Source organism: Pinus tabuliformis, chromosome 8 (genome assembly GCF_031772625.1).
Source record: "Pinus tabuliformis cultivar Carrire ecotype Pingquan chromosome 8, CPIR1, whole genome shotgun sequence".
NCBI classification, from domain to species: Eukaryota; Viridiplantae; Streptophyta; class Pinopsida; order Pinales; family Pinaceae; genus Pinus; species Pinus tabuliformis.
The window spans coordinates 1,813,420,426-1,813,433,017 of NC_142294.1; the positions used below are offsets into that span (position 1 = coordinate 1,813,420,426).

Consider the following 12,592-nt stretch of genomic DNA (forward strand, 5'->3'; position numbering starts at 1 on the left):
AACTACCAACATATTTTCACAATAGTTTGTGATCCAAAATTAAAATAGATGTAAACAACTCATTTTGTATTCTTTCTAAATTTTATTGGTGTTCTATATAATATGTTTACATCTAATTAATCTACCAATAAACATACAAATTCATTAACCACAAATAAAAAATTAACTTTATTATTATTTTAGATTTAATTTAATAAAACATTATATTTATTTTTTATAAAATTTACTACCTTCACATTTAATTTACATACGAAAATGTTAATTTACATACGAAAATGTAACATTTGTTTAGTAATTTCAGATCTATTTAGTAATTAGATTCATATTAAAGAGAACAAATATATTAAATGTGTTTCTACTTTGATTTAATACTCCCAAACACACATTTAAAATCAATAAAATCACTTCTTTGAAGTATGAACTTGAGAACTCCTTGAACCAAGCCTTCTCTACGTCAAATAGGTGAAACCCCTTGTGGCTGGCACTACAAATTCAAGTCTAAATTACTCAGATTTCACATGCAAGTGAAAGAAAAATGCGGAACAAAACTAGAAGAGATTACCCCATTTTAAAAAATGCAAGGCAAGGCAAAATCAATGTAACTTGGATATATGGAATTGAAATAATATTGGGAAATCATGTCATTTTCTCCAACAATGTCAAACAATGGGAGACCAATAACATTAACAACTCCTCATAATTTCTCTGCAAAACATTATTTGCAGCTACATCTATGTCATTTGTTGGAAGCTGTAAATATGTTTCCCACGTAAGTTTTCCTAATATTTGTACTCATGCATGATTTCGAATGTTTTTGCGTTGTCATAATGAAGCTCACAACAGACGCCCAATTTGCATGCTGTTATGAGTTTCACTATGAGAACATTAACAATTTTACATGGGTACAAATATCTAAGAGAATTTATTTGGGAAACCTACTTAGAGCTTCCCACATACAACACAGATAAAAGTGTATGTAATGTTCTGCAAAGAAATTGTGAGAGTTATTGATGTGATTGGCCTCACATAGGGAGACATAGTTGGAGAGAAAGACCTGGGATTTCGCATGATGATCCCATGAATTCAACAAATGGCTACTTGTCGCGTGACTATCACAAATTCGCATGATGATGATCCCACTAATTCAACAAATGGCTACGTGTCAAGTGACTATCACAAAGCGCTGGCTTGAAGAATGATTACAGTTAAGAGATCTCTTAAGAATGGCAGACCGTGTCCAGAGATATTGAAGATCGTGCTCAATGCCACACGAGGAAGCCACAAAAATTAGACGAGAAAACCCATTACTCATATGGAAGAGACCTAAAGCAAAGCATAAACTTCCCATTACACACAGAACACAAATAACTAGCATTTGCACCTAATGTTGCAAAGGAAACGCCGTAAGGCATATAGTGTGGAGGAATATTGAAATGTGAATGGGCATTTTTGAAAGAAAGGGTCGATGATAATGAGTTTCAATTGAGGAAGCTGTGCTTAAAACCCTATTCGGGGGTTAAAGTGGCTATAAAATGGAATAAAAATCGTCATAAATAGCCATTGAAGTTGCTTAAACACCTTTGTATCTGGATAAAGATTTCCTAGTTGAAGGTGAAGGTAAACAAATGAATCCAGGAGAACAGGTTGATGATAATGAGTTTCAATTGAGGAAGCCATGCCTAAAACCCTATTCGGGGGTTAAAGTGGCTATAAAATGGAATAAAAATAGTCATAAATAGCCATTGAAGTTCTTTAAACACCTTTGTATCTGGATAAAGATTGCCTAGTTGAAGGTGAAGGTAAACAAATGAATCCAGGTGAACAACAACTGGGTATCCATATCGATTTGGATAGGGTTATTTAAGAAACCATTATTTAAACGAAAATTTTAATTAATATCAAGATATATTTAAAACATGTATTATATTCATTAAAATAAATCGATATTTTTTTTTAAATATGTTAAAACCCATTGATAATGAATTGGTTGTAAAGACATAAACTATCAGAATGGTATTTCATCTTGAAACATCATTTTTCAAGTTTCAGTTGGAAAATACAAGTAGTAAATTGTAACGAAAGAGGTTAGAGAAGAAATATAATATTCTGAAGAACATTGTGGTTGTCATTCCATATTTGAAGTTGCATCGAAATTTGTTGGAGGCATCGAAGACCTGAAGAAGCAGTAATGAACCTGCAAAATGTATATTTTGTTAGGATTTGTAATATGTAAATTAAGTGTGGAAATTTATTTGTAATATTTTGCATGTGAGTTGTGTTAAAATGAAATTGGAATGAATGGAAATGAAGTTACAAGGGAGAGAAACAAGGCGCAGTCTAAAGGTTGGATTGGTAATAAATCTGGGTTTTACTTGGATTGAACTTACTACTAAAATAATAGAGGTTTTGGTCTTTTGTGAATTAAAATTCATGCAACTTGAGTGTTTTTGCAAAGTAATCTGCATTTTCTTTAACATTGTACATAAAAAAGGTTTGGTCTTTTGTGAATTAAAATTCATGCAATTTGAGTGTTTTTGCAAAGTAATCTGCATTTTCTTTAACATTGTACACAAAAAAGGTAGCTGCTCTATAACAAGCCTGGGAAAGATGTCCATGATTATTAAATAAAATGAGGTCAATATTCAATGTCATTGAATAATATTCTCAGTGTTAATAAATCTAAATATATGCTAGTTTATTTCATGAACGGAATAATCAGAGCTAAAAACAGTCGCCAAGGGATTGCAGACTACTTCCTCAATTTATCCTATGTACTCTGACTTATTTGTAATACAGCCTAGCATGTGAAGGGTGTGCTAGTTAGCAGAGTAGGGTAAAGTCTAAAAAAGGCTTAAATACTCGTTATCATCTCATTTCTCTAAACCCTCTCTCCCTTGCTTATGTACTTCGTTCATTCAATATTTCAAGTATTCACTGCCTGTTATCTTCCTTAATCGCTTAATCCATTGAATTCAGTCCAAAAAATAAATACCAAGATGCCTACAACTACTGTTACTCGTTCGAGGAGGAACATCCCCAAAAGAGGGCAGGTGAAGGCAGCCATTGCCTCTTCCCTCGCCCAATCCATCAGATCAGTGTTAGGATCCCCTAAATCATTCAACCACTCTGTTGTTTCCTCTTCCTCTTCTCTCGCGACTGCAAATCGTTTGAGAGCACAATGAATGACTTGCAGATCAAATGGGCTTGAGTTTCTTTCATTACAAATTCAGTGATGCAGAAATTAAATCATTATGGATGAAAGCATGGGATCCATAGATTTGTTGTCAAAATCATTTTCTCATTTGTCTAACTCTTTTCCCCAGATTTGAAGCCCTGCAACAACAATGGAGTTTGCTCTTTATGCTGTAGTGAGTCACCAAATATAAAGAGGGGAAATATTTTCTACTATAGCAGCTTTTCCTAGTTGCAGTTGAAAAGCTCTGAAATACAAAGTTTTTTGATCAGAGATTTTGAGTTGAAATATATGGCACTTGATTCCCCTTGGCATGTGTAACTGATTTTGATCCATTAGTGGTGTTTATAAACTTCATCTATGTATTGGATTGATAGAAATACCCATTAACATGTAGAATAGACTTGAATCCTGTTTTTTACATCCAACAGCTAAGAGTTTACTAATTCATCATGCTTTTGATGCATAAGTGAGTGGCTATAAACCTTAACTCTGCATTGAGTGATGAATCATTTGCATGAATGTGCTTTGAATGTGTGGCTAATTAGCATGAATGTGTGGTTAATCAAATATGAATCATTTGCATGAATGCGCTTTGAATGTGTGGTTAATCAGATATGAATTGTTTGCATGAATGTGTGGTTAATCAGGTACTCAACACTCACTTTGAATGTGTTGTTAATCATTTGAATGTGTGGATGCATGAATGTGCTTTGAATGTGTGGTTAATCAAATATGAATCATTTACATGAATGTGTGGTTAATCAAGAACTCAACACTCACATTGAATGTGTGGTTAATCATTTGAATGTGTGATTAATGAAATATAAATTGTTTGTATTTTGGTAGTGAATGTTAATGATTGAAGTTACATGTAGTTGAAGTTATTAAAAAGCTAAAAGATTTTCTATTGTTTATCTTATAACTGTTTAAACTAGAAGGAGATTATAACTGTTCACATAGTTGAAATTTGGAGGAGATTCTTTCATTTAGGTTAATGAAATGAAACTCTGAACAATTTATTTTGATTTAGGTTACTAATGGTCAAAAAATTATTTTGAGCTTATAATTGCTCAACTATATGATGCATTCATTTGGAGTTAATTATATCATTTAGATTTATTATGACCAAAATCTAATGTGAGTGTCAAATATGTAGGATGGCGAAAGTAGACGTTATGTGTATTCGCAACAGAGCCAAAATTCTGGGAACCGTAATTTGTGTGGGTGGAGCAATGGCTATGAGTTTCCTTCAAGGTCCTACTCTAGCCCAACTCTGGCCTCTGTGGGGACAATCAACATCAGTTTCCAACACTAATACAGTACACCTAGCGGAAACCATTCTACACGAGGGAGATTCAGGCAACCAGATTAGAGGGTGTATTTACCTTATCTCAGCAGTGATAATGTTATCCACTACCATGATATTGCAGGTCTCCCTACCACCTTACATATTAAATTGATACCCAATTATAAGCCTTTTCTGTATTTAGAAGTTTCAAAGCTCCCCACCCAATCAAATATATGATTATAATTCCATGTGCATGTTGAGACAATGAAGAAGTTTCCAGCCACACTATCCCTTACATCAATTACTGCCATTCTAGGTTCCATCCAAACTGCTCTCCTAATAGCCATTCTTGACAGGGGCATCATTCCAACATCATGGATACTGGATAGGGCTAATATTTTGACTGTGTTCACTACAGTAAGTCTACATACATGAATGATGTTCTTCCTCAATTTTCCCAGCCATGAATAACTTAAATTTTTGTTAGGTGGTTAAGCTGATTTGTGGAAGATTAATTCAATTTGGCAGGGAATCATATTCAATGAAATGGCATTTCCATTACAGTTATGGTGTTTGTGGAAACAAGGGCCAGTATTCATTACAGTATTCAACCCAGTGTCTACCGTGTGCTCAGCAATTTTATCATCTATAGTTCTGGGAGACACATTGCGTTTGGGAAGGTGGGTGGTTTGTTATATTCTCAAATATTCAATTCGGTGGTTTTTTATACTCCATTATTCAATTTGTGTTAGAGTGGTTCAAGTAAAATTAAACTTGATTAGATAAAGTTATTAGTTGTTTTTGGGCTAATGAGAATCTATGGTTTTTTCCATGGTATTCATATGGAATATAATATATTCTTAAGTCTTCAATTTCTATTAGAGTGGTTCAAGTAAATTTGTGCAATGGCTATGAGTTTCCTTCAAGGTCCTACTCTAGCCCAACTCTGGCCTCTGTGGGGACAATCAACATCAGTTTCCAACACTAATACAGTACACCTAGTGGAAACCATTCTACACGAGGGAGATTCAGGCAACCAGATTAGAGGGTGTATTTACCTTATCTCAGCAGTGATAATGTTATCCACTACCATGATATTGCAGGTCTCCCTACCACCTTGCATATTAAATTGATACCCAATTATAACCCTTTTCTGTATTTAGAAGTTTCAAAGCTCCCCACCCAATCAAATATATGATTATAATTTCATGTGCATGTTGAGACAAGGAAGAAGTTTCCAGCCACACTATCCCTTACATCAATTACTGTCATTCTAGGCTCCATCCAAACTGCTCTCCTAATAGCCATTCTTGACAGGGGCATCATTCCAACATCATGGATACTGGATAGGGCTAATATTTTGACTGTGTTCACTACAGTAAGTCTACATACATGAATGATGTTATTCCTCAATTTTCCCAACCATGAATAACTTAAATTTTTGTTAGGTGGTTAAGCTGATTTGTGGAAGATTAATTCAATTTGGCAGGGAATCATATTCAATGCAATGGCATTTCCATTACAGTTATGGTGTTTGTGGAAACAAGGGCCAGTATTCATTACAGTATTCAACCCAGTGCCTATCGTGTGCTCAGCAATTTTATCATCTATAGTTCTGGGAGACACGTTGCGTTTGGGAAGGTGGGTGGTTTGTTATATTCTCAAATATTCAATTCGGTGGTTTTTTATATACTCCAATATTCAATTTTTGTTAGAGTGGTTCAGGTAAAATTAAACTTGATTAGATAAAGTTATTAGTTGTTTTTGGGCTAATGAGAATCTATGGTTTTGTCCATGGTATTCATATGGAATATAGTATATTCTTAAGTCTTCAATTTCTATTAGAGTGGTTCAAGTAAATTTGTGCAATGGCTATGAGTTTCCTTCAAGGTCCTACTCTAGCCCAACTCTGGCCTCTGTGGGGACAATCAACATCAGTTTCCAACACTAATACAGTACACCTAGTGGAAACCATTCTACACAAGGGAGATTCAGGCAACCAGATTAGAGGGTGTATTTACCTTATCTCAGCAGTGATAATGTTATCCACTACCATGATATTGCAGGTCTCCCTACCACCTTGCATATTAAATTGATACCCAATTATAACCCTTTTCTGTATTTAGAAGTTTCAAAGCTCCCTATCCAATCAAATATATGATTATAATTTCATGTGCATGTTGAGACAATGAAGAAGTTTCCAACCACACTATCCCTTACATCAATTACTGTCATTCTAGGCTCCATCCAAACTGCTCTCCTAATAGCCATTCTTGACAGGGGCATCATTCCAACATCATGGATACTGGATAGGGCTAATATTTTGACTGTGTTCACTATAGTAAGTCTACATACATGAATGATGTTCTTCCTCAATTTTCCCAGCCATGAATAACTTAAATTTTTGTTAGGTGGTTAAGCTGATTTGTGGAAGATTAATTCAATTTGGCAAGGAATCATATTCAATGCAATGGCATTCCCATTACAGTTATGGTGTTTGTGGAAACAAGGGCCAGTATTCATTACAGTATTCAACCCAGTGTCTACCGTGTGCTCAGCAATTTTATCATCTATAGTTCTGGGAGACACGTTGCGTTTGGGACGGCGGGTGGTTTGTTATATTCTCAAATATTCAATTCGGTGGTTTTTTATATACTCCAATATTCAATTTGTGTTAGAGTGGTTCAGGTAAAATTAAACTTGATTAGATAAAGTTATTAGTTGTTTTTGGGCTAATGAGAATCTATGGTTTTGTCCATGGTATTCATATGGAATATAGTATATTCTTAAGTCTTCAATTTCTATTAGAGTGGTTCAAGTAAATTTGATTAGGTAAAGTCATCAACTATTTTGGGGTTCATGAGAACCCATAATTTTGTCTATGGTATTCATGTGGGAATATAGCCTGTTTAAAAACAGAAAGACTCCATAAGTGAAAGAAATTAACATGGAGGCTTTGGATTTTAAATAGGTTATATTCCACAGGAATATCATGGGCCAAACCACAGGTTGGAGCCAAAAAACTACTTATAACTCGACTAAATCAAGTTTACCAGAACTACCCTAACAATTTACATTAAATTTATTATTTCTTCTCTCATTTTGCCTACAAATTTACAAAATTAAAATTTACAAAATTAATTAATTGAAATGCTTGATTTTCCTACACTAGAACTGTTTGATGGGTGTGATTCTTATATTCATTAGTCTCTACCCTTTCTGTGGGGAAAAAGCCAAGACAATGCTGCCCAGATCAAAATATCTTCTGACGAAGAAGCAGATATAGCCATCACAGCAGAAGGAGAAGAAAATCAGCACCCACCTCCTGCTTCTGAAGTAGTGGATGTGAAAACACCTTTACTACAATAACATTCTTGACATTTTGTTGAAAAATTGCAATGTTTGCAATAAACACTTAGTCAGTTCGAACAAAGATGGCAACGCTCCCAACAAAAAGGGCTACCTAACATCAGAAGTTCCAAATTGCTCAGGCACACAATAGTACTAGGTAAACCTTTGATGTTTGTACGGAACAAATTTAACTTTTTCAAAGACGGTTGACTTCCAACCTAGGAAGGCAATAACTCCATTTGGAGGCAACCTGATAGATCTAAACATTCAAGAGTGGTGATATCTCCAAGTGTGGAAAGAGTCAAATTCAAACAATCACCCAAATGTAGATGTCTAAGTTGCAATAGATTTCCCTGAAAGCCTGGAAGCATTTCCAGACATTTACACCTGGAAAGATTGATGTATTGAATATTTTTAAAATTTTTGAAGGAACTTGGAAGCATCTTCAAACTTTTGCACAATGTCAAATTCATGGTTTGGAGATTTCTCAGATTTTGAAACAAATCTGGAAGCATCTTCAAACTTCCGCACAGTGTGAGATTGATATGTTGGAGAGTTGCTATATTCCCAAAGGAATTTGGAATCATCTCCAAATTGCTGCACTTAGAAATATTGGCGTGTTGGAGATTTACCAGATTCCCAATGGAATTTGGGAGCATTTTCAAACTTCCACAGTCTGTCAGATTGATGTGTTGAAGATTTGTTAGATTACTAAAAGAATCTGGAAGCATTTCCAAACTACTGCACTTGGACAGATGGAAGTATTCGAGCTTTCTTAGATTCCCAAATAAAATTGGAAGAAGCTGAAATTTCGGGCACCCTATGAGGGTTAGACATCTCAAGGAGCTCAAATAACAAAATTCTTCTGATAGCATTGCTACATCTGCGTATGTCAACAATCGCGGACAATTCAGTACAATCTTTTCTAGGTGCTTCAGCGACCTTAATGACTTTGGAAACTCGGAAATTGGAGCTTCAATATTTAATTGCCGCAAGTGGAGAGGTGCATGCAATGTTAAGTACGTTTTGATTATATAAGAAATTGAAAAGATAGGAGAATTCTTGCTCTGCAAATTGCTGCATCTATATGTAGGTACCTCAGATCGAGATTGCCACAATCTTTTCAATTCCCAACCGAACACTTCTAAAACTCTTAAATCACACAATGGAATTCAAGAAGGTAGTGATGAGTAGTTCGACACATTCCAATGAAGCCATATGAGTTTTGGTGACCACACCGAAGTCAAGATGCTTTCAAAGTTGCCTTCAACTTCAAGAAGTTGCAATTTCCTGATTCCGCAGACCTCTTGACTGGAACTTGTATTCAAGGGAAATTCTAATTCTGAATGGAACACTTCCTAATCTTCATCCTACCCAATAAAGGTGTACCAAGGAGCCATCCCAAATCCGCGCACTTCAGTTATCACCTGTTTGTGGTTTGAAAACAATAAACTATTATTAACATAATGTGTGGCAGACTGTTTTGAATACAAAATACCGAAAGTTCTTTAGACATTCAACGATTAGGATGGCTCAAACACTTATAGAGGATGATTGTTGCAACAACTCATGAAGATGAAGATTCTTTATCGGTCGCCAAAGCCAATGCGGTAATAATTCTGGACAATCCACAATAGCTCTTCCCAAATCTATGAGGTGATCATGCATTCTTATTCTATTTTCATCGTCCAACTCGACAAGACACTTGTTGAGCATATTTTGAAACCCTACCAAACCATTCCATCCCGAACCCCTCCATATTCTTACCCATGTATCCTTGTCTTTTCCTATCGAAAAACAGGCAATATCTAAAAATATTTGCCGCTACTCATGATTGAGAGAGTCGTAACTAATTTTAAGGCTCCTTTCTATCTCTGCAGGTAATATTTGGTGAAGTCCATTCAGTTGCTCTTCCCAGTAAAGTTTGTCATGTCCACAGACAAGCGACCCAAAAACTTTCAATGATAGAGGCAAACCATGGCATGCCTTTAAAAACCCATCTACAAGATTTTCAAATCTTGGTAGTGGATATGGCTGGAAAAAGGCATGCAAGCAAAACAGCTCTTGGGAGTGTGCTATATTGAGGCCTAGTAACTGATAAATTGACGACTTTACAATTCCTGCACTTCTAAGGATATGCTTGACCCTAAACGTAACCAAAATCAAGCTCTTGGGGTGAAGGACATGCTTAATTGGCAAGAAAGGATCTAGTTGGTCCACATGACCTACATCATTTAATATTATGAGTGCCTCACAAGCTGAAAGATTCTTTTTAAGTATCTCCACGCCTTCTTCCCACCTCTCAATTTTGATATCTCTATCCTTCAAGTCCTTAATGAGTTTGCTTTATACATTGTTTAGAGACATTTTATTTGCATTTTCCCTCACATCAAATAGAAAATAGGATCTATCATAATCTGACCTCTTACGATTAAAAAGTTCTTTGGCCATCATTGTCTTTCCAATTCCACCGATGCCCACAATCCCCACAACCTTGACCTCCACATGCTCACCATGATGCAGTCGCAGTGTCCCTTAAAAATCTTGTAACTTTTCCGCCAAACCAGTTGGATATTTTGCCACATCCAATGGCATTGCTACATTTTTCAACACGGCTTGCACAACCTTCTCCAATAGATCCTCTTCGCGCTCCTCCAAGAGTCTCTCTTCGCCTTCGTCCCTGAATATTAATTAAGACAGTAAAGTAAGTAATGACAAAAGCATACTTGAGATGTGATGTATGCTTCAATGCAACAGATTTAGACCTAATATGGATCAAGACAGTGGATATCCTTACCCATTACCCTCCTGCAGTTCAAAGTCACTTATATTCGTGACATGATGAAGGGCATTTGACCAAGTCTGGATAGTCTGCAAGTCGTACTGCTTCTTCTCTTCGTGGATACGTAGGGCTTTAGCATATGATCCATCTTTATCTTTGCCCATCCACCTGACCTCCGAGGGCTTCACTTTATAGAAGACCGGAAGAATAATAGCTTTGGACTCCACCATGACGACCAGCGCATCCAGGCACCACCTGGATTCGGCATAGGTCGCAGATAAAATGGCTATATGGACAACGGCTACTCAAACAACAGCTTCTATGCAGCTTCTATCTGAGATGTAATATTGTGTCCAGCGTACAGTTCAGGCTTGTCGAGAAAGACTTGCAAGAGGCGACGATATTTGTAACCATTAGACCAGTGCGCAAACTGTTTCAACAACTAATTTTTTGTAACCATTCTAATCTAATGGCTGAAATATTTGCAACCGTCTTACATAATCCTATGGCATATAAAGATGACAGGTAGGCAGAGAGAACTAGTTTTTTGTAACCATTCTAATCTAATGGCTGAAATCTTTGCAATCGTCTTACATATAATCCTATGGCATATAAAGATGACATGTAGGCAGAGAAAGGAGTTGATTTGAGAGGGAAATGCCTTACGGCGTAATTAATTAATCGTCAATGGTAAAGGTGACATACCCATCCTCAGGTATGATTTCAGAGGGAAATTCCTTACGGTGTAATTAATTAATCGTCAATGATAAAGGTGACGTACAAGGTGACATACCCATCCTCAGGTTTACCAATACATCAAACAATATTTTCATATATTATTCAAAGTATAACACACCAATATACATGTTCAAAAATAAAAATATTTGCAATTGTTTTGATTTTGATGATAATAACAGATTTAAACCCAGCTTACCTGACCATGACAATTCCCTCCATCAGACACATTGAGAAAGGTCAAGCTTATTTACCATGCCCGGTTGGGCTATATATACGCACTGTTAAATTTATATTGGTATAACTTTAATGCCCAACCACATTTAATATCCTAAACCACATACATTTAATATCCTAAACCACATACAAAATCCTATAGCAGAGTTATTATTTGCCATGGAGAAAAGCAGAGCTTATTTACCATGCCATAGGATCAAGTGCAAGAAAGGAAGCCGCGCGTGCTTGAACAGGGCTAGAAACGTTAGGCTGCTCCAAAAAGGCGTAACAAACTTACGTGTTAGTCTCCGCTTTGGTCTGTTCCGTAGTTTTAAATGCGAAGGAAGTCAAATCATTAGCACTACGTGTAAATTTTACAACGTCAATCCACTAAACTAATATTTATAAACTAATGTTTTTTTTATTTAATGTCAATCCACTAAACCAATATTTATAAACTAATGTTTTTATATTCAGTCCTTCAAGCTGTGGTTTTTTCCATTTTTATGTAGTTATACCCGGCTGCGCTACACATGGTTCAATGGATTTGAACCTGGGACATTCGTTTTGCATAATACTTGGTTAATTGACCTTGCTATGTAACCATACAATATGACATTGTTAATAATATTATTATATGTAATTTTGTGGAGAATTTTAAGATGTTTTTTGAATGTATAAATATATTTTAGGGTTTTAAAAAATTAAGTTAATAGAGTTAAACTTATGTTTGGAAGAAATTATGATTTGATTTTAATAAAAATGGAAAGGGAAAAAAATTATTTAATAATTAAATTAAATGATTATGTGTTGTTAGCTCTCACGTGAATCTATGTTATATATTGAATGGAATGTTAAAAATTTAGTATTCTGTTGATTGTTGATTGTGGATAAAAAGAATTGTTCAGGAAAAATTGAGGTGAAATCTTGATTTGTCTTATTTAAACTAGTTTTTTTACTATATATGGATTCAGCACCATGTAAAACTCCTAGGGTGCTTAGATTGCACATGATTACCCATCAA

At 35.4% G+C, this 12,592-nt stretch overlaps 1 protein-coding gene across 1 annotated transcript; it reads right to left on the minus strand.

Annotated features, from left to right (window-relative positions):
• Positions 1–10,370: 10,370 nt before the first annotated feature.
• On the minus strand, positions 10,371–11,574 carry LOC149243517 (disease resistance protein L6-like). The gene is made up of 3 exons (XM_089371231.1): positions 11,552–11,574; positions 10,633–10,872; positions 10,371–10,515 (listed from the first exon to the last, which is right to left on the minus strand). The coding sequence occupies exons 1-3, from the start codon at positions 11,572–11,574 to the stop codon at positions 10,371–10,373; spliced, it is 408 nt and encodes a 135-aa protein (XP_089227357.1).
• Positions 11,575–12,592: the final 1,018 nt, after the last annotated feature.